The sequence below is a fragment of the Odocoileus virginianus genome, chromosome 4 (assembly GCF_023699985.2).
Source record: "Odocoileus virginianus isolate 20LAN1187 ecotype Illinois chromosome 4, Ovbor_1.2, whole genome shotgun sequence".
Taxonomy (NCBI): Eukaryota; Metazoa; Chordata; class Mammalia; order Artiodactyla; family Cervidae; genus Odocoileus; species Odocoileus virginianus.
In genome coordinates, this window is record NC_069677.1 from 10,674,947 (window position 1) to 10,697,665 (window position 22,719).

At 47.5% G+C, this 22,719-nt stretch overlaps 1 protein-coding gene and 1 pseudogene across 4 annotated transcripts in view; both read right to left on the reverse strand.

The window, feature by feature from the left end:
• The window catches only part of MYLK (myosin light chain kinase), a 282,381-nt gene that overhangs the window by 91,471 nt on the left and 168,191 nt on the right, over positions 1-22,719 (reverse strand). For all 4 annotated transcript variants that reach the window (XM_070466095.1, XM_070466096.1, XM_070466094.1 and 1 more), the window contains 3 exons: positions 19,358-19,492; positions 16,164-16,316; positions 1,237-1,374 (listed from right to left, as the gene is read on the reverse strand). In XM_070466095.1, the coding sequence (XP_070322196.1) occupies positions 1,237-1,374; positions 16,164-16,316; positions 19,358-19,492 (426 nt within the window). The remainder of the gene's footprint in view (positions 1-1,236; positions 1,375-16,163; positions 16,317-19,357; positions 19,493-22,719) is intronic.
• LOC110131207 (histone H3-like centromeric protein A pseudogene) lies at positions 21,222-22,266 on the reverse strand (annotated as a pseudogene).

The following is a 22,719-nucleotide window of genomic DNA, read 5'->3' on the forward strand; positions in this document are numbered from 1 at the left end:
CAGAAGTGAAAAAAAAAAAATGATTTCAGAGATGAAAAATACACTGGTAGAAAAGCTTTTAAAAGCAGAATTCAGACAGATAATGCTGAGTGGTAGCTGGATCAGTGGGTTGCAGCTCTGTTTCCTGCCCCGCACACCTCACACAGGGCTTCACAGAAACTCCCTTGTCAGTTTTCACCAAGGAAAGGCTCCATTAGCACTTCATTTTGGTACCATACAAATGTCCAAGGGTGAAGAGGAGTGTCAGGCTTTCCAGACGCAGCTCACAGTGGATGGCATTTTCAGTTTTTGCTAGTCTACTTCCCTGGGGGTAGCTTCCAGCAATTTTGGGGGGGCATAGAACAACAGCCACCTGTGAGGGTTCCTCTGTGATAAGAGCTGAGCCATGGTGCTTTGCTTCCAGGGGAGAAAGACCCCGGGAATAGCTGCGTGGTGTCGGGCTCTTTCAAGGGCAGTGAAGACCACCACCTGCCTCGATGGGGAAGCCAACCCCGTGTCTGGAGGCCGGGGGGCCTCTGATTTCTAAACTTGAGGAGTGTGTGCAGCGGAGGGGACCCAGCCTCTGCCTGCATTATCCAGGAACTGCCTCCAGCCTTTGGGAGCAGGGAGTCCACCCTGAGACAACGGGTTCTCTCCCAGCTCATCCTTATCGCCTTTGCTCCAAAGAAACTGAAAAACCAGAGAGGACCTCCAGGCTGTCAACAGGACTTATCAGAGGCCAGCACAAGTCTATGTCATTAAGACTGTGCCAGGAGATTCCCCAGGCTTCGCTTGCTGGCTTCCAGCAAGGACTGTGACGTCTTCCACTGGGCTGCTCATCCCATGCTCTTGTCATCCCATCCCTATATGAGAAGGCCTCTGTTCCATCTTCTTGCCGTAACATTTAAATACAGCAACTATCTTTCAAGAGTCTGAGAGTTCTCACATCATCTGGTTTTGGACCAGTGTTCACAATCTCCAGTTACACTGGCCACACTGTTTTCAATTAATCCCCCACCTCTCAAGCATGGCCATCTTTTTCCCCTGAACCACTTAACCTTGAATCCAGAAACTCCTGCCCAGAGAAAACAGAAAAGAGGGGCCAAGAGGCTTCATTTCTTCAGGTCCATTGACTGACAGTTCCAGGCTGATTTTCTGATGGATCAATGAACTGAGCAGGACATCGGGGAGCAATGCCCATGTTGCAACCATGTCCATTTTCATGTATACCCCGAGGACAGAGACATGGGGACAGACCTGACACCTGGACTGTCATGGTGACCTGGCTCCCGTCCATGACTTGGAGATCGGAGAGGCCCTGCAGGAAGAGGGGTGCGACGGGCTTGTTGGGGGCCGCAGGCAGGAGGTACTCACTCTTCTCCTCACTCTTCTTCTCTGTGTGGCAAACAGAATGTGGGGTGAACATCCACTCACTCATTCCACAGACACGGACTAAAGGAATACACAGCATGTGAACATGCCGGGGCTCATGTTCCCACCAGAAACTGACTACTGCCAGATAAGGAGTGGGGGAGGCCCAGAAGACCCCTCGGAACAAGATGTGCCCATTTCCCTGCATGGCATGACAGTGCTCTTGCCTCCCAGCAGGAAAGGACGAGGCCTCTGGAGGGCCATGTCCAACCTAGGCTCTGGGTCCCCAGGAGCACTTCCAGGGGATAGAAGTGTTGGGGGAGAGCCAATGCTTGGCATCCTATGAGATTTTTACCCCTTAAATTTTATTTACTCTTTTGAATAAGTGATACATTCATATGGCATAAAGTTCAAAAGGTACAAAGAGTATGTGTACAGTCTCCCCTCTACCCCTGTCCTCTGGCCCAATATCTCTCCCCAGAGGCAACCAGTTTCCAGCTTCTTGTTCATCATGCCAATGATGGTCCATGTGTATAACACACAATAGTACATAGGTATATACTTTTATTTTTCTTCTCTTAAAAGACTGATAGCAATCTATATACAATGCTTGGCACCTTGCCTTTTCATCTAACAATACAGTCATCCCTTGGTATCTGCAGGGGATTGGTTCCAGGACTCCTTGCTGATACCCAAAATCTGCAGCTGCTCAAGTTCCTTACATAAAAAAAAAATAGCATAATATTTGCATATAACCCAAAATCCTCCGATATATTTTAAAATCACCTCTTGATTCCTTATAATACCTAATACGATGTAAGCATGATACAGTTGCCAGCACGGCAAATTCAAGTTTTGCTTTTTGAAACTTTCTGGAATTTTTTTTCTCAAATATTTTTGATCTGCGGTTGTTTGAATCTATAGATGCAGAACCCGCAGGTACAGAGGGAGGACTGAATATCTAGATGTCTCTCATAAAACAGAACTAGAGAGCGTCTTCATGGTTTTCTGTGACTGTGGGGTGCTCCCCTACCATCTCCTGAGACTTAAAGCACTTCAAGAAAATCAAAGACACTACATCAATAGAATGACTAAAGTTAAAGACTGATCATCCTAAGGACCCTGCTAGCGAGGATGTGGCACAACTGGAACTCTCCTACACTGCTGGTGCGAGTGCAAAATAGCTCAGACCCTTTTGAACACAATCTGACAGTTTCTTAAAAAGTTGATTAACTTTTAGCACACGATCCATTCATTCTATTCCTGGGTATTTACACAAGAGCAATGAAAGCACATGTCCAAACAAAGACTTGTACACAAACTTTCATAGCAGCTTTCTTCCTAATAGCCCCAAACTGGAAAAACCCAAATGCTCAACAAGTGAATGAATAAACACACTGTGATGTATCCATACCAATGGAATACTCCTCAGCGCTAACAAAAACACTACAACAAGGACAAATCTCACCAAAGTTACACTGAATGGAAGAAAGCAGACCAAGAAAGTATACTGGATGATTCCATTTATATAAAATTCTAGAAAAAGCAAAATATAGTGACAGGTTGTTTGGGGCAGGGGTTGGAGGATAGATTGTAAAGGGGCATAAGAAAGCGTTTGGAGTGAAGAAGATGTTCATTTCTTAAAATGGTGGTGAAAGTTTCATGCATGAAAGTTCAAAGTAAACACCATAAATATATGCAGTTTGCTGTACAGCCAAAATAGGGTGGTGGGGTGGGGTGAATCTCTCTCTGGGAGAGGGAAAGAGTGCCCCAGCTAGTCAAAGACAGAAACTAGAACAACTCTCTGGGTTCAGGGCTGGCCCACTCACCCCCATTCTGTTCTCTGGGGGAGGTAGGGTAACAAACAGGCTTTCTTTCTTTCTCAGAATCCTCCCTAAGCTGGGCTCTGACCTGCCTCACAAGAGCCAAAGGGAAAGGGGTAGCGGAGAGGTGAGCTGGTATGTGTTTCCCACAGCTCCCAGCTGCTCAGTCTCTGATCCTGCCCTTCATCCTGCGAGCCACACGGTTTTGATCTTCAATAATTCTTTTTCAGTCTTTTTGTTTTTGTCTTGGTGGGGGGCGGGGGAGGTGGGTCTGGAGCAGGCAGGGGTAGAGACAAAGAAGGCTATGGTATCTCTAAGGTAAACTCTAAGTTTGGGGGCAGGAGGACTGTGGTATTTTGAGTTCTTTTTAGCCCACAGCCACACAAACCAGATCTTCTCCTGGAAGCCTGTAGCCATGACAATACATTTCTAGGCTGATTTACATACCTGGGAAAGGCCTAACTACAAACTGGCCACTAAATGAAAACAAAATATGCCATACTCAGAGCATGCCCTGCACAGCCTCTGGGGATGAGGGTGGGAGAGGCTGGGAAGACCAGGCAGGTGGAAGGACAAGTTTCCCCAAGGCAGGTGCTGTGTGAAGGGCGTGGAGCCAGAGTGCAAGGGGACACAGGACCCATGACCAGAGGACAGGCTCTCAGAGCCAATCTGCCCCAGCCCTGGCATCATCGCCTCTGACAGGGGCAGCCAGACACCCTTGGCAGAAGGCCCATGCAGTGGGCTCGAGGGACCCAATATTGGGAATGCTTAGATCTCCCTGGGCAAGCAGGCTGCCTCGGGAGAGTTGAGGAATTTCCTCTCACACAGAACGAGAAGGCTCAAGGACAAACTGTTTTTGCCTGTCCAGAGCCCTCCCAGTTCCCGCCTCTCCACTGTCTTGGCCAGAGTCCCAGCTTCACAGAGCTCACTGCAGATGGACTCTCCTTCCCAGATGCTGCAGGAACATCAAAACCTCCAGCTCCCTTTCCTGCAAGCAGTTAACAGCTCCTCTTTGACTCCTCCATGTGTTAGGTCTTCCTACTGCTCAGTTTCCAGGCCTGGGGCTTTGGCAAAGCCAAGCCACCCTACGGGTCTCAGCCAATGCAACTGAATGCCTAGCTACAACCCCCTGCCCTGAGAGGGTGTCCTGGGCACTGCCTGCCATGTGACACTCACTGGTTCTCTGAAAGCCACTGAAATGTAGGATCTGAGGCTGGGACTTGGTCTTGGGCAAGGCACTCTCTCTTTCTAAAGCTTGACATCCTCAACTTTATTTAGGGGAATAACAGTACTATTACAGGACCTGGGTGGTTTAAAGAGATAATATATGAAAGTACTTTGTCCAGCTATCCATCACCCACGTTCGCATGTGTGTGAGGCTGGCATGAGCGCTCACTCACACCTACCTCTTGGGCTTAATTACATGGTGGGTTTATCAGCAGCAGAAGAGCAAATGGAGCCTCACCCCAGGATTAAAGATTCTCATTTTTATGTCACCTAAGGGAAATACTGTTAGGAATACAAATGTGTTGCTTAAAAATATCATGGATATATCTAAAGTAAACCTAATTTTGAGAACAAAATTTCACTGCACTCCTCCAGAGAGAGATGAGTGACAGTGTCTGGATCTGTGGAAACTGCCCCAGGCAGGCATTTAATTCCAATGTCACCCATCATCTCTGACCCTGTTGTTGCCTCCCCAGCAAGGGTCCCACAGCAAGAACAAAGAGGAGAGGGAAGTGATGGGGAGTAAATGTGCAGAATGAACCTGTTCTCAAGCCTGCCATTCAAGGTCACGTGGGACTAGAGCCACAGAGAGCCGGGCTCAGCCCCAGTCGCTGCCCCAGAGTCTTCACAGAATGAGGAAAACAACCAAACCTCCCCTGCAAACACACTCTGGGGTCAGATCCCAGAGCCACTGAGGATGTCAGTTTTAGGGCAAGCAGCTTCCTTAGAAAACCCCAGAAAAGCAGCCCTAACTTGAATCCTGAAACCCCAGCCCCAAGCCCACCACCCAGCTTTACTGGAGAGAGGCTGGGATGTGCTCCGGTGAAGTAAGGTATCTAAGGTCCCAGAGCCAGTGACAGGCAGACTGAGAGCTCAAACCCAGGCCTCTTGACCACGAGGCCAAGGTGTTCCGAGATTGTCTTTTCCAAGGGAGCCAGTCACCTGCAGGGATGGCCACGCTGGACTCCCCATGAGGACAGATGTGCTATGTGGACCCCCATCCTAGACACCTGACAAGGGAGAAAAGCTAACACGGAGCAGGGAAAGTCAGGGGAGAGGGCGAGGTGTATGTTTGTATTTCATTCCAAAGCCATACACAATTTATCCTGGCTCATCTGTGGCCGACAGATCACATATCAGTTTATGCTCCCTCTTTGCATGGATTTAAATACATAAGAAGAGACAGATGGAAATGGGTGCTGTGAGATCCTAGCTTGAAGTGTGTGATCTGAAGCAAGTCCCCCAAGCTAAGCCTCAGTGTTCTCTCCTCTAAACTGATACGAATACAGTTATCATCAGTTATTGACAATCATGCCCATGTGATAAGGGTAATGCACACATCATTAGTATAATGCATGATAAATACTGCCGGATTTTCAGATAAGTCAAAGAAATGACATATGTAAAACAGCTAAAGAATATCTGGCACATAATAAGTACAAGAATAAATGTTTTGTGCCTTTCCTAATCTATTTTTGGTTAGGCAAACTCAATCTGATAATAACTATTGATACAATGAGAAATGATACGATATGGTGTCCTCCCAAACCAGGGTATTCACATATGTCAGAGATCTGAAAGGTCTCAGCTGCCACTGAGATAACATTATAACAATGCCTTACAAAGGTCAGCTCTTAACGATTCTAAAGGATATCCGCAGCTCTCAGTTTATGTTCAATACCCTCTGAAGTCGGGAAGAATGTGCCCTCATTTTACAGCAGAATGAGTTGAGACTCAGAGAAGGAAGCTGGCTGAAAACCTGACATGGCCAATGGGGTCCTGGTCTGGATGCTCCCTTCCTGACCTGAGAACAAAGGCCAGTCAGCTAGATTCCCCTGGGAACTTTCTGTCCTTGTGCTCTGGCCCAGAGTAGCTGGTTCTCCTAGATACGTCTCTCCTGGAGCCCTGCTTTAGCTGTCACCTGGCGCAGTCCTGGTTTCAGGCAGCGTAGGTAGACCAGGGTCTGAGGGAAGAGGCCCCCAGGGGCCATAGCACCTCAGGCAACCTGAACCTTTTTCATTTGGGGAGGGCAGACTCTGGCTGTGGTATACCAAGGGAGGAGGTCCCTGGGATGCAGTGGCAGACTTGCAACCCAGCTCAAATGGAGCCAGATTAAATGTATCCCAGGTCTCCCCTACAGTAGTGTTTCCTCTGGTCTGTTGAGACCACGCCCACAGGGCCCTTTCTCTTTGGAATCTAGGGCAGGCTGAGCCTCCTTGATTTACTGGCCTAGGACTAAATTTCTGAAGTGAACTTGCCTGTTGCTCGGGTACTAGGTCAATTAGCCAATGGCCCTCCACTCACTCACTGGCTCTCTCTGCCATTAAACTGAGTAGCCGGGTGTTGAGGGTTCTGTTCCACATTGAGAGAAAGGAAAAGGAACAGGCTTGTCCTATGGTGGGAAAGACAAGAACTAAGATTAAGAATGGTTATAAGCAGTGCACATGCTTAGTCATGTTCAACTCTATGCAACCCCATGGACTTGTAGCCAGTCAGGCTCTTCTGTCCATGGAATTCTCCAGGTAAGAACACTGGGGTGGGTAGTCATTCCCTTCTTCAGGCAATCTTCCCAACCCAGGGATCGAACCTGGGTCTCCTGCATTGCAGGCAGATTCTTTACTGTCTGACCCACCAGGGAACCCCATAAGCAGTTTATTGACAAGTAAAAAATGATGTCATGTAGATTAAACTGTAGCAGGACTTAGGAAAGGGATAGAGGAATGAGAGGAGAGAGGAAAGAAGGTGGGAGAAGAAAGGAATATGGAGAGAGAGAAAAGGAAGGAGAGAGACAAAGACAGAGAGAGAGAGACCACTCTTCTATATAGACCCTCCAGAGCTTCCCGAGTAGGTCAGCTGGTAAAGAATCTGCCTGCAATGCAGGAGACCCCAGGGGAATTCCTGGGTTGGGAAGATCCCCTGCAGAAGAGATAGGCTACCCATTCCAGTACTCTTGGGCTTCCCTGGAGGCTCGGATGGTAAAGAAATAGCCTGCAATGTGGGAGACCTGGATTCAATCCCTAGCTTGGGAAGATCCCCTGGAGGAGGGCATGGCAACCCACTCTAGTATTCTTGCTTGGAGAATCTCCATTGACAGAGGAGTCTGGCAGACTATAAAGTCCAGGGGGTCGCAAAGAGCTGGACACGACTGAATGATTAAGCACAGCACAGACCCTCCAAGTTTTCCCTCCTTGACCATTTTTGCTCTGTTTTGACTCATCAGAAACTGTTTCTGAAGACGGTCCCTAGTCATGAACTTAAACATAAAACTCTTGCTCTGGGGAAGCAAAAGTATCAAACAAATGACTTCTCAGAGACCCAGAGCAGCAGAACAAGCATGTGGGCTGAGGCAACTGGAGGCCTAGAGGGGTTGCCTGTGAGCTGGTGGATTGTGGCTGCTGACTTGACGTCTGAGTATTGGTTTTCCTTATCTGTAGAATGGAGTTCATTCAAAAGTAGAGCGTGGAGTTGTTACAGGAATTAAAACAAACTGGCTTTAAATGATTAGATCGTTTATCAAAACAATGTTCCTCATTAAAAATGATAACTTATGGTCTCATTTTAACACTTACAGGAACTGATATAATTCCAATAATAGGTTTTGAAAAGCTATTATTTAGAGGAAGTTAAGCATTCACACAACAGGTGCTATTTGCTACTTTTCTCATTAATTCTCATACAATAACTAGTATATCATGCAGATGACATCACCCTTATGGCAAGAAGCGAAGAGGAACTAAAGAGTCTTTTGATGAAAGTGAAAGAGCAGAGCAAAAAAGTTGGCTTAAAACTCAACATTCAGAAAACTAAGATTATGACACCCAGTCCTACCCCTTCATGGCAAATAGATGGGGAAACAATTTAAACAGTGACAGACTTTATTTTCTTGGGCTCCAAAATCACTGTAGATGGTGACTGCAGCCATGAAATTAAAAGACACTTGCTCCCTGGAAGAAAAGCTATGACAAACCCACACAGTGTATTAAAAAGCAGAGACATTACTTTGCCGACAAAGGCCTAGATAGTCAAAGCTATGGTTTTTTCAGTAGTCATATATGGATTTGAGAGTTGGACCATAAAGAAGGCTGAGAGCTGAAGAATTGATGCTTTTGAAGTGTGGTGCTGCAGAAGACTCTTGAGAGTTCCTTGGACTGCAAGGAGATCAAATCAATCAATCCTAAAGGAAATCAATCCTAAATATTCATTGGAAGGACTGATGCTGAAACTGAAGCTCCAATACTTTGGCCACCTGGTGCAAAGAGCTGACTCATTAGAAAAGACCATGATGCTGGGAAAAATTGAAGGCAGGAGGAGAAGGGAGTGACAGAGGATGAGATGGTTGGATGGCATTACCTACTCAATGGATATGAGTTTGAGCAAGCTCTGAGAGATGGTGAAGGACAGGAAAGCCTGGTGTGCTACGGTTTATGAGGTTGCAAAGAGTCAGACATAACTGAGCGAATGAACAACAACAACAACTGGTATAAACTTGCTCATCAAAACTGGAGACATGAGCAAGGCCTTGGGCTTTCTTGGGCTTGAAAATTAAGAAGCCCCTACAGCTTTGTTATAGCGCTGGTGTGGATCCAAGTGTCTTCTTTTGTACTGCAATCATTCGCCTGTTCCCTTCTGAATCCTTCCTCACTTTACATGGGGTTAGCAAGAAAAACACTTCCGAATTTCTCCTTAGACATTTTCTCTTGGAAGTTTTGTCCACCTGTCAACTTTTACTAGCCAAGTTACCACTCTCTAAAGCACCCCATGTTTATGGACTGAATTCGCATTAAATGTACATGAGTAGTTTGCCTTGAAAATGGCTCTTAGAAGGCTCCCAGCTCATTCAAAACTTGTGTCAGACTAAAATAAAAAATTAAGAATGTCACCTTTAAAGTGTTTAAACAGATGATGACACCAATATGAAACAGACAGAATTCTCTACCATCTAAAGAGCTCCCCAGGGCTCCCCCTAAGAGGGACCACCGCCTGTTACAGTTTTTACTAAGTCCTGCTGTCAGACCCTCAGGCCTGTCTGTCAGTAGCCTCCCTGCTCTGACACCAGTGTCTCTGAATCCACAGGTTGTCACCAAATAAAAATGGACATGGAAGGGCCCTGCCCTACTTCCTACATTCCCTGCTCCCACACCTCTCAGGTGGGCAGACACATGGACCTCCTAAAGATGCAGTTAGGGAGAGGGAAAATTATTGCCTCCATCTCGGAGCTACTAAAGATTTTCCTTAAGTTTTGAAACTGAAATATTTTGTTTAGTCCTAAAAATGCAAAATACCTTTCCAACAGCAAATCTGATTCACTCCACACTGTTATACTATTCACCCTGTTAGATACTATGAACATTCAGTGGATCACCAATGAAAGACAGTTCCGGAAGCAAAATCCTCCCTCCTTCCTTGATCTGGTGCTCAAAATTCAGCAGGGTCAGGGGTCTCAGTCTGGCCTCCTCCTTTCCCTAAGCTCCAGGATGGTTGACTCAAGGGCTCATCAGGATTACCTTTGCCCAGCCACTCCCCATCAGCAGGGCATTTATGCACAGTGCAAACCCCTTTCCACGGATGTCTGTGAACTCTCTCCCAACAAAAATCTGTCTCCTAACTAAATAAACCAACTTGGAGAGTCAGCAAATGGTCTACTTGTTGGGCATGAAAAGAGAGCCTTTCCCCCATAGCCATGCCCTCTCTTTTGGTTTTCCTTCTCCCTACTGATTTCTCCAGACCCTAAGAAGCATATGTGAAGAAGTAGAAAGGAAAAGAATGAAAGGCAACAATGACATATGACACTCCCCACCCCAAAAGAATCTCTGACCAGTAATGATAGGGTTGCCAGATGGGAAGTGGGAGTATATTGCAACCACAGCCTTCTTAGTGCCTTAGGAGGTATAATCAAACTTTAAACGTAGAGGTAAACCATCCAAACCAGCCCATGTACCCTCTGGAGGCACGTCTGGAAACCACACTCCCCACCACACTGTCAAAGCACAGATCGCATTTTGCCATTAGAAACACAAAGCTGTAATTCTGGATGGCATTCCTGACCAAGGACTCCAAGTAAAAAAATGCTGCAGATGACCTGCAATGACTGTAGAAGGAGACTGCGATGTGACATGTTCAGTAGTTGTGGAGCATGAGTTTAGTTGTCCCCTATTATGTGGGATCTTCTCAGACTTCCCTAGTGGCTCAGATGGTAAAGCATCTACCTACAAGGTGGGACTCCTGGGTTCGATCCCTGGGTCGGGAAGATCTCCAGGAGAAGGAAATGGCAACCCATTCTAGTACTCTTGCCTGGAAAATCCCATGGACGGAGGAGCCTGGTAGGCTACAGTCTATGGGGTCACAAAGAGTTGGACACGACTGAGCTACTTCACTTCCCAGACCAGGGATCGAACTCATGTCTCCTTTCTCTAACTGCCCAATTAGTAAAATGAGGCTCCGGCTCCATAAAGGGGACAAACATATACTTGGAAGTCCTGTGACAGGAAAAGCTCACATGGCGCACAACACCATTTCTGTTGTATCAACCTAGGTCAGACTAAAACCTGGCTATAAGATAACTTAACATTTATTTGCTGGACTTCATTGAGTTTAGAAGACTTTGGACAGGTGTTGTGGGTGGACTAAAGTCTTAAAAAGCAAACAAAAGAGAGGAGGTAAAATTGATGTTTATCCTTCCTCTTTAGCTCAGCTAGTAAAGAATCTACCTGCAATGCAGGAGACGTGGGTTCGATCCCTGGGTTGGGAAGATCCCCTGGAGAAGAGAAAGGCTACCCATTCCAGTATTCTGGCCTAGAGAATTCCATGAACTGTATAGTCCATGGGGTAGCAAAGAGTCAGAGATGACTGAGCGACTTTCACTTAGCTGATGAAAGTATTAAAAATGTTTTCAGTGTTTTTAAGTTCATAAAGGGGAAGGTCCACACTTGACACCAACTGGACAGATTATACAATGTCCAAAGTACCTGCCAGTATCCTCCAATCAGAATGGTTTTATTTTTTTATTTTTATAATTTTATTTATTTATTTGGTTGTGCTGGGTCATGGTTGCTCTGTGGGCTTTAATCTAGTTATGGTGAGCAAGGACTATTCTCAAGTTGTGGTACATGGGCTTCTCATTGCGGCAGCTTCTCTTGTTGCAGAGCACAAGCTCTAGAGCATTTGGGCTTCGGTAGTTTCAGTTCCCAGGCTCTAGAGCACAGACTTAGTAGTTGTGTAGCATGAGTTTAGTTGTCCCATATTATATGGGATCTTCCCCGACTAGGGATCAAATTCATGTCTCCTGCATTGGCATGTGGATTCTTTACCACTGAGCCACCAGGAAAGCCCCCAGAACTTTCTTTTTTAATACATTTAAGAGGCTGTCAGTGCTTAAAGCAAGGGGCTTTCCAGGTGATGCAGTGGTAAAGAATCCCTTTGCCAGCACTGGAGATGCAAGAGACGCAGGTTCGATCCTTGGGCTGGGAAGATCCCCTGGAGAAGGAAATGGCAACCCACTTCAGTATTCTTGCCTAAAATTCTAAGGACAGAGGAGCCTGGTGGGCTACAGTCCATGGGTTCAAAAGAGTCGGACACGACTGAACACACACACACACACACACACACACACACACAGAGTGTTCCAAGCTGTCCCGCAGAAGGCTTGTCACCAATCTGAAAGCCAGCTGGGCTCTTACTGATGCTTTCACTGTCCAGAAAATGGCTGATTTCCTGGTGCCCATTACTTTCATTAGAGGCTCTTTATCAAAACAAACACTCTAGTAAATATGTTTATTAAATCTCATTTTTTATCTTAGAAATCAGGGTTTTTAAAAATTTAACTTATTCACATTTTACGTACTTTGGTGCCTTTAAGAGCCCAGCAGGCCTTCACTTAAATAAACAAACCATTAGGCTGAGACACTCTGTCTAAATGGGCACATTAGCAGGTTAATAAATCTAGTCACTTAAGAATTTTAGCCTTGACAAAGATACTCTAAGGGGAAAGAAATGAAAAGATTCTAGTCTAAGGAAGCCCCCGAACCAATGACTCAGTGCATATACACTGAAATATTTCCTCTCCTCTGATCTTCCTGGGTTCGGCAAGAATTTAGATTAATCATCTTTAGGCTCTATCCTGGATCAGGAGGGAAGATTTTCATGGCCTGGTTAACTACTGGAGACTTTTTCCTAGAATGGGAGGAGGAAAGCAGGAATATTTGTTGGGGGGCATTTGAAAGCTAACGTGTAGGTTTGCTGAGCACCTCCTTGAGCCCTGGGCCCCCAGGCAAGAGAGGAGGTGAAGGGAATGCCCCCGGCACTACCACAGAGACTCACCCACCTCCATTTTTCCTTCATCCATTCACTGAACACGTGTTCACAGTAGGACATGTGCTACAGGAAATAATAAGACATGGTCCCTGCCTGCAGGGAGCTAACAGTCTAGTAAAAAAGGCAGCTGAACAGGCAATTAGAGGAAATTTCATGTTAGGATAAAATGCTTTCTCCCCTCATTGCCCTTCTAGAGACTTGCATGATGTACCCCTGCCTCTCTTGGTGAACCTAACCCCACTCCCTTTGCTGCAGTCTCACTGTCCCTTGAACAGGCTGCTCTTGTTCCCAGCTCAGAGCCTTTGCACTTGCTGTACCACCTGCCTGGAGCAGTCTTCTTTCCAGTTCATGAGGTCTCCCCTCAAATGTCACTTTTCCCAAGAGGTCTCCTTTAGCACCCACCTAAGAAAGGATCCCTTCCACCGCCTCTCTATTTCCATTTTCTTAATAGCACTTGTCAATAATTAAGCCAGCTGTGGACCATCCATCAGAATGTAACAGGCAGGAAGACAGGACCTGTTTTATGCTCATGGCAGCTTCCCCAGAACAGTACTTAGGGCCAAGGAGGTGCTCAGGAAAAATTTGCTTGTAAGTAAGTACTGTGATAAGAGAGGTACAGCAGGTAAGAGAAGTGACATTTGCGGGAGGGAATTAGTCAGACTTGGGGAGGAGGAGGTTACAGAGGAGAGAATACAGAGAAAGCAGGGTAAAGAGGCTGCAGAAGGCCCATCAGAATGCTGAGTGAGCAACTTCTCGATGCTGGCAAAACCTTGGCAAAAGGCTAAAGAGGTGAGAAAGAGCACCCATGTCTGGCCTTCAACAAGGATCTGCTAAACTCTCCTCCAGCAAGTTACCCTAGAAGCCCTCCTCCCTGGAAACCAGAACAGTGGAGGGAGAGGTATTGATGAATGGCACCCTCTTGTGGCCAGAATTCCTTGAACAGGGTGCTCAGACTATGGCTTTAGCGTGTGGCCCAACACCTGCTTTCTCTGATTTGATTCTCCCTTCCTTTTACCAAAACCAATCAAACAGACAAACAGAAAAACAACCACCCAGTGTAGCAGAGTTGATCCTTTGGTGATACCGCTCCTTAGACTTGTCATTTGGAAAGAGTTCATCTTGCTTAAAGGTTGGGGCTCCTGAGCACATCCCACATCATTAGCGCAGGACACAGCAGCCTGGTGGCAGGACTTACAGCCGGGAAGCCTGGTCCACACTCCAGCTGTGGCCTGGGGCCACACGGGGGGGACAGAAAGGTCAGGCCTGGGCAGCTGAGGGAGAGGCCAGGACAGTGGTCAGCACTGCATGGGACAAATGCCTCCACTACAGTCATCTCCCACCCTCTGAGCCACCACAGAGACTGCAGCCAAACAAGCTGCCAATAAAGTAGGAAAAACTCCATGGCTGAGGCTAGTGTGGGACATGGACCAGAGCCCCCCGGGTGCCCTGGGCATGGAGCCAGGGGTGTGACTGTGCCAGGCTCGGCCTCCCCGACCCTGTGCAGACAGCCCAGCGCTGCAGCCGGAGTGTGGCCACGTCTTACAGCCTCCTTCACCATTTATGGTAGCTGAGCCTCTGTTTGGCCTTCAAACCCCATACTGGGCGGGGGGGAGGGGGCGGGTAGCAGGGTGTCCTGCTCACACGGGGCTGTTTTCAGAGCAGATCCAAACAGCTCTGGCAGAGTCCTTGATGGGACCTCTCTGTTTCTGCTTTGAAACATGCTCAGATGGGCAACCACCCAGGCCCCACTCCTCCCACAGACCTGGGGGGGCAAGGAGGATGGCCCCAGAGTCTTCTTGCCCCTCTTCTGGGGGCCCCCACCTTCACTGGGACTGTTAGCTCACTGGGGTCCCTCTAATCCAATCTAAACACAGGCAGCCCAGGACAGGCTCTGGATCAGCAGGGCCCTTGGCTGAAGCCAGCCAGGGAGGCTCAGACCACACAAGCATCATGCACCTCTCTGGCCCTCTCCACCACTACCACTTTGGGGTAGGCCTCTCGGACCTCCAAGGAAGCCCAGGGGTGGGGGGAAGGTGGGAGCAGCAACCCTGGCCTGGATCCACGATTTCCCAGACCCCTCAATCAGCCATGAGTGAGATCCGTGAGGAAAGAACAGGTGGAGTGTAAACTAGAATGAGGCTGGCAAGCTCCTGGGGCCACAGTCAGGCAGTGATTCCAGAAGGAGGGCCTCCTGGGAAGAGGCAGAGCCAGTCCCCAGGTGGTGACTCCATGCCAGACACTGGAGGAATCGCAGAGGAATCAGAGGAATCCTAGGCAGACAGGCTGTCAGTGCCATTCCTTCATCCCTTGGGGGTGACACTGCCTAGCTCCTGGGGTGAGGCTCATCCCCACTCTGGGGCCAAGTGACTTGCCCTCTGGAAAAGGACAGGGAGTGAGCAGGAGCTTGGAGATCTGGGTTCCAAAGGCCAGTGTGGCTCACAAGGCAACTGACGTTGACTTCTTGAGACCTCCAGACCCTTCTGTGAAAGATAGGAAGAGCGCTGCCCCCTCCAACCCCGCTTCCAGGGTTTTTAAGAATCAAGAAAACACAGGTGAGGTGACAGTATCTAGTGAGGTAACCAACATATGATTTTCCCTCCCCCTTTTCAGTGAAACCACCTCTAAGACTCCCTGGAAGGTTGCTGCTCAGATACAAGAAGACTCTCCCCAAGAGGCTGAGCCTGGGGGAATAGAGAAGGATGGCATTTCTCCTACTGGGCTGCTGGCAAAGCAGGGCATGACACACCCGGTCTAAGCACTCAGTCTCCGGTCACTGCGGGACCTGGGGGCCCGGGCCCAGCTGAGGGTGGGGAATCAGGCTTACCTGAACACCCTGGGCCCAAGAAGACCTTCTCCAGCTCTGTCACCATGCCTTTCAATACCATAGCCCAGACAGCTGTCTTGAGTCTGTGGCTCCCCCCCCACCCAGGACTTCTGGGACTAAACACTTCATGCTGATCAATGCATGATGACCATGCTAATCAGATTGCTGGACACCAGGCTGCTGAGGTGCAAGAGCAAGCCTGGGGCGGTAGCGAGGAGTGAGGGCAGAAGGAAACAGGGGACAAACTGGCTCTCTGGAAGCCTCACTATTGGCACCTGTTACCTGGTGTCCCCCAGTGGCCCCCCCAGTGCGTGAGGGGTCGTTTGTGAGAGCTTGAGTCCTACAGGAATTCATCCTCTTTCACTGGGTGTGGTTTTCTGCCTATCAGACTGGAAGCTTCTTGAACCAAGGGAGTCTTTGCCTCTTTCCCCTGCATCTTCCCTCAGCCACAGTGGGGTGAGGGGTGGAGGGCTGGGCTTGCATGTCCATCTCCAGTGGCAGACCCTGGACACTGTGAGCTCCTGGAGGCCACTGCCTCCAACTGCCTGCCTTCAGGTGCGGTGCCCTTTCTCCAAAGCAGATGTGTTGGCAGGAAAGGTGCTTCTAGAGGGGTGCCCAGAGTCTCCTACCCTGGACAGTGACGCGGGCGCTGCAGGACACCTGCCCCATGGTGTTCTCAGCCAGACAGGTGTAAGTGCCATCGTCCTCCGGGAGGGTGTCCTGGATGTGGAGCTCGGCCACGCCAGCCTCGCAGGTGGAGCGGGCATACTGGATGGGCTGTCCTGGGGAGGGAAGCATAGTAGGGCTCAGGCCAGGGAACAGCCGGCAGAGGGGTGGGAGTCCTGTCCTCAGCAAGGCAGCTGCTGTCATGATGCTGGGGTTCCCCACACTTGCTCAGGCCCACTGAGGGCTCATGATGTGTTAGGACCACCCCCAGGCAGCTGGACAGAGGCTCAAGGGGGAGAGAAGAGAGGTAGGAGACAGGGAGGTGAAGGAGAGGGGGTGATTGTGAGGGTGGAGGAGCAAGACTGTGGCTGGTAGGACTTGGGGGAGAGATTCTGGAGGCATTTAGAATACAGGCAGGAAAGGGAGAGTTCTGTGCATTCTGTTTAAATAAACAGTCCCCAGATACACATCCTAGACTTCACAGGATTCTAAGCCTGGAAAGAATCTCACAGGGTCACCTGGCCCACAGCCCAGCCTCAGGCAGAATGGACCTCACCCAGACTGCACATGAGACTCCCAGATCCTTTTAGATGTTTCCAGAAACAATGAGCCTATTTCCCACTGCAGATATTTATCAGAAGTAATTCTGCACCCTCAGCCTAACACTGCAATGGGTTGCATTTTTGGATTCACAGAAAAAATAAATGCAGGGGATTATAAAAACAACTCTGGCCCCTTCTTCCAAGTCCCTTGCATGAGAGGCCCTTTATTCAGGTCCCGTAAAGTCCTGCATGGAGACAGAAGTGTGTGCCATGAAATTCAGTGGTTTCCTTAATGCTATACGTTCCCAGGATTTTATTCTCTCAGGATGTGAGCTTTCATTTCCAGGAAAAAAGAAAATTTCATTACTGAAGGTCCTGGCCTTAGAGCAGGAATGTGTCCATTTACCATATAGGAAGCAACTGTCAGTTCCTTTCCCTGTCAGCCCCAGGGTCCTGGTTTGCACTTCATAAAACAGGGGGTGGGCAATGGGAGAGGGAGAAAGTGCAGAAAGAGGTCTTCTGTGCACGACGCAATGTTTTCTTCTGCTCATAGCAACACTCATGTCTCCATGACAGAGACTGCCAAGCCAGCCACAGGGCCAGGGGGAAGAGATTCCACTGGACCGATGCACTTCATAGAAGTGGGGCTGGGGGCTGGGAGAGCCAAGGGGCCAGGATCCTGCCACTGTGAGGACTGAACACTGTTCTCTGTGTGTGTGTGTCTCTAAATGCTCTTTTTCTTGAGAATGCCAGTATATTCCCCGACTGCCAGCAAAGTACCTCTGCTGTAGAAATCTGTTCCAGCAAGTTGTTTGAGAGTTCCCCTTTTACTGGAGCATAGCTCATTTTGACTCCTCAAGCATGGGGTGCAACGGTGGCCCCAGAAAGGAGTTGTTGGCTCAGGGCACTCAGAATTGGGCGACACATAACTCCCAGCTCCAAGACCGATAAAACCAGAGTTGGCGGCCAAGGGTCCCCGAGTTGTGCATGATCGCCCTCTAGTGGGAACTGTGAAAATACCAAGATTCACCAAGAGTAAGAAGGTGGGTTGCCTTTCAGTCTGGAGAGGTGTAAACCAGAGGTCAGCAAACTCCTGCTCCTAGGTCACATCCCACTTGAAGCCTGTTTTTGTATAGTCTGAAAGTTAAGGGGATAGTTTTCGCATATTTTAAATGTTGGGAAAAAATCAAGAGAGGGATATTTCATGATGTGTGTGAAAATTATATGAATTCACATTTGTGTCTATAAATAAAGTTTTATTGTGTTCATTTATGTGTGGTCTCTGGCTTTGTTTGTGCCATGACAGCAGAATTGAGTAGTTGTGACAGAGACTGTGTGGCGTGCAAAGGTGGACACATTTACCATCTGGCCCTTTATAGACGATGTTTCTTGACGCCTGGCCTGGACCTTGAGCCAAGCGGGAGGGAAACACTCTTGTTCAGATCCATTCCTAGCCCTTAACATCCATGCTGCGTTCCAGCTGCAAGGAGGCCACCTCTGTGCCGTCAGTCGTGGGATCCAACAGGAGCTCTGTCGGTAGTAAGGGGTGGAGGGGAAGACCCCCGTTCTCACCTCTCTGCCCAAGAAGTCCACAGATAGGGAGACACCAAGGCAACTTCCTATGCTGACTGAAGATCGTTTCTAGCAAAGCCTGAGCAAACCATACTGACGAGGCAGGTTCATGGCAACAGTGCAGAGATGCCTGGGGACTATTTGGTGCACAGGAGATGGGCTGCTGATCCCTTAAAGAGTTCATCCCATCAACTGCGAGAGCTGGTAGAGACTCTAAACCTCTGTTCCAATCCATCTCCTCACCAATAAAGAGGTTGATTCCCAGGGTAGTAAAGTGGGGCTTCCAGGGTCACCCAACCACTCAATACAGAGGAGGACAAGTGCAGGCATCCTTTTAGCCTCCCCTAAGGTCCCCTAAGTAGACCAATTCAACTTCATCAATTTTATGGACTATTTCAGTTCTAGCGATAGATTTCTCCCATATATACTTTTGGAATTTAAAGGCTTTTTTCTTTAAAAAAAAAAAAGAGAGAGAGAGAGAAGAGTGATAATATGTAATAATTTTTTTTTCAAAGGACTTTACTTGGTAAAAAGAAAGTTGGGATGTCTCTATAGGACTATAATGTTAAAAAGAATTACTGGTCTATGAACCCTTAAACCACCTGCCACTAAACAAAAGGCAAGATCCCATGAGCAACTGCTAGTGTGGTTCATTAATCTGTGGGCTTTTTTGTTTACTTATTGACTCAACAAATATTTATTGAGAGCCTACTTGTGAGCCTGGCTGTACGAAAAGAAGCTAAATTGCTTGTGCACCTGTGTGCCAGGCATCTCATTAACTGTTGTATATAAAGAATCTAATTTGACAATCACCATCTGAAAGATAAGTGGCCTCACTCTTGTAGACGAGGAGCTCAAGGCTCAAAGAGGGGTAAAGCTTGCCCAGTGTCCCCAGCCAGGCATGGGCAGACTCCCAGGTCCCATGCTCTCTCTACACTCCATGCTTCTTTCTCATGCATAAATGGTTCAGAGTGATATATGGGGAAGCTAAGCAGGAATTCAGGCAAGGCCAAAGGTCAGGGGGCTGGAGCAGGGGGTCTCACCATTGAGCAGCCAAGTGATTCGAGGCACTGGGGTCCCCTGTACTGAGCATTGCAGCACAAAGTCCTGGCCCTCAACGACGGTGCAGTCCCTCAGGGCACTGGAGAACGAAGGGGCCACCTCCACCACGGCTGGCTCTGTGAGGGCAAAGGACAGACAGGCCGTCTCAGATCACCACCGCCCCACGCTGGGGACTGACCACAGGCAGCCACCTCATTGCCCTGGGCACCCAGGGCTTGCTCTCTCAGTGGTCTGGCTTTGCCTCATCCATCATCACACAAGGAAGCAGGCAGTACCACCATGTCGAGACCTGGAGCCTGAAGCAGAGTGACTTCAGGGACTTTTTCATCATCACAGGACACCCCACGTCTGGGAGTGCTCAGGACCGGGCCAGCCTCTTCTCCTCCAGGACACTGGTCCCTCCTGCTTTGTCCGGACTTTCACTGTCCTGGACATCCACCGAGCTCCTTCATCCCCTTTTCTTGGCCTTATTCTACTTTCTCCTGTCTTATATTATCCTTGATGTGTCCCATCAGGCCCTGCACACTTTTTATTTAAATTTTAAAAATCCTGAAATGTTTCATTAGATATAAAATGTGGATAAAATAGATTTTTTATTTTATTTTTTTAATGTATTCAAAGATAAGCTTTATTCCAATGTTTACATAAAAATGAGTTGATGTCAAACAGGAAAATGTTTTTATAAAGGGTTAAAATTTATCAAACAACAGAACTTGGTCCTTCCCTTTAGTTTGAATTCAACTGGCTGACGCATCATTATTAGTATCCGCCCTCACTAATCATTTTCATCACACACAATATCTAAATGTCTTTGGATGGCACTTCCTATTTCTCTGGAAGTTTCTTAAACTGCTTTCAGTTACAAGAGAAGGGCAAGGATTTTATCGGCTCATACTCTACTCCACTGGAGGCAAAGATACACCCCTCAATTTTCTTGTTTAAATTGTGGCTGTTGACTGTTTATAATAGCCAGGACATGGAAGCAACCTAGATGCCCATCAGCAGACGAATGGATGAGGAAGCTGTGGTACATATACACCATGGAATATTACTCAGCCATTAAAAAGAATTCATTTGAATCAGTTCTAATGAGATGGGTGAAACTGGAGCCCATTATACAAAGCGAAGTAAGCCAGAAAGATAAAGACCATTACAGTATACTAACACATATATATGGAATTTAGAAAGATGGTAACAATAACCCTATATGCAAAAAAAGAAAAAGAGACTCAGATGTATAGAACAGACTTGTGGACTCTGTGGGAGAAGGCGAGGGTGGGATGTTTCAAGAGAACAGCATCGAAACATGTATATCTAGGGTAAAACAGATCACCAGCCCAGGTTGGATGCATGAGACAAGTGCTCGGGCCTGGTGCACTGGGAAGACCCAGAGGGATGGGGTGGAGAGGGAGGTGGGAGGGGGGACCGGGATGGGGAATACATGTAAATCCATGGCTAATTCATTTCAATGTATGACAAAAACCACTGCAATGTTGTAAAGTAATTAGCCTCCAACTAATAAAAATAAATGGAAAAAAAATAATAAAAATTTAAAAAAAAGAAAAAAAATTGTGGCTGTTGGCAAAGTGTCCAAATGAAGGATTTAAGGCTAACACACAAAGAACATAGTATAATCCATGTATAACAGTAACTTTGCTTCAAATTTTTTCCATTAAGAATTATTTCTATTATCTCTCCACAAGGAAGTTATAAAAATACCTGTAAAAACATTGAAAAGGCTCTTTAAAATTCTGGAATGAAAAATTCTGAAGTATAAATTATGATACATCTTCTCTGATTTGCAAATAAAGAATAAAATAAATTCTACAAGTTGGAATTTCTGAATGATTTTGGCAGGAATTTACCAGAAGGAGCCAGAACATCAAACCTTAACAATTTTCTATTTTCATCCCAATTGAGTTTTTGAAAAGCTGTATAATCTGTTGACAGGTATAGTCCACATACGAACTTGCTTCTGCTGTTAATGATGAAGTCAATCTGAAGGACAGAGATTTGTATGCTGGATGCGCCAGGCTATTCCATGCAACTGACTGGTCTTATTTTTTCCATCATGTTTTAAATAAAAGTAAATACATATATGGTAAAAAATTTAAATGTTACAAGAAGATTTAAAATAATCAGTAAATATCCTTTTTGCCCATAACCTAGAAAATCTGATGTCTTCCAAATCATCAGTCACATGAATAATTTGCAAAGTGAAGTCAACCTTAGAGTCTCTTCATCTGAAAATTATTCTTAAGATTTCTGGAATGTGTTGATTCTCTCATATATTACCTCTGTCACAGAGGAAAGCCATTCAGTCTTCTTCTAAAAAAAAAAAACTAACTACGAAAGCAACTCACACGCTCTGCTCCAAGAGAGCAAGTCCAGGCAACACCTTGTACTCCGTGGATCTGGTCCTGGCTACAGGCAGGGGCTCTGGTATCAACCAGAGACTCGGGCGGGGGGCCAGAGCTCAGCCAAGCCCTTCCTGAATGCCTCGGATCCTCGGGGCCAGCTGCACATCCTTCGGGAAGAGCGTGACGCGACCGGCGTGTAAGGAGAGGAGATAGGCATCCTCGAAGAGATGAACTAGAAACGCTTCTGCCGCCCCTTGTAGGGCCAACAGGGCCTGGGCTTGCCAATTGAAGTCCACACCACGAGTGAATTGAACACATATTTCTCTTGCCAGGCGGCAGAAGGGGGTCTTTCTTAACAGCAGGTGTGTGGTCTTCTGAAGAGTTCGGATCTCCTTCAGGATTCTATATCTCCGGCGAGCAGCTGAACGGGAGGACGTGCCTAAGGACAGGGCTGGCAGGCGTGCGGCGGGAGCCGGGCTCGCGGGGCGCCTCCTTGGTGTTTCGGGCTTGCGGCTCCGATGCGGGCCCATGGCGGGCGCGCAAGGCTGCGGCCCCGCGGCTCCTTCTACATCTTCTGGGTCCGGAGGCAGAGGCTGGGAGGGCCGGGACGACCCGGCCGCGTGCCCCGGCTGGGTGCTGTTCGAATTGCCCGCACCGCCGCCAATTCACCGGCCGCGTTTTTTAAAAACCGAATCCAGAGACTCCAAAATAGATTTTTTAGAGGGAAACATAAATCATCTACACTGACTCAAAAAACAATTTATACAGATGTCCCTGGCAGTCCAGTGGTTAAGACTTTGCCTTCCAATGCAGGAGGTGCGGGTTCAATCCCTGGTTGGAGAGCTAAGACCCCACATGCCTTGTCACCAAAAACCCAAAACATAAAACAGAAGCAATACTGTAACAAATTCAATAAAAACTTTAAAAAATGATCCACATTAAAAAAAAGTCTAAAAAAAAAAAAACACAAAAAATCCCCAACA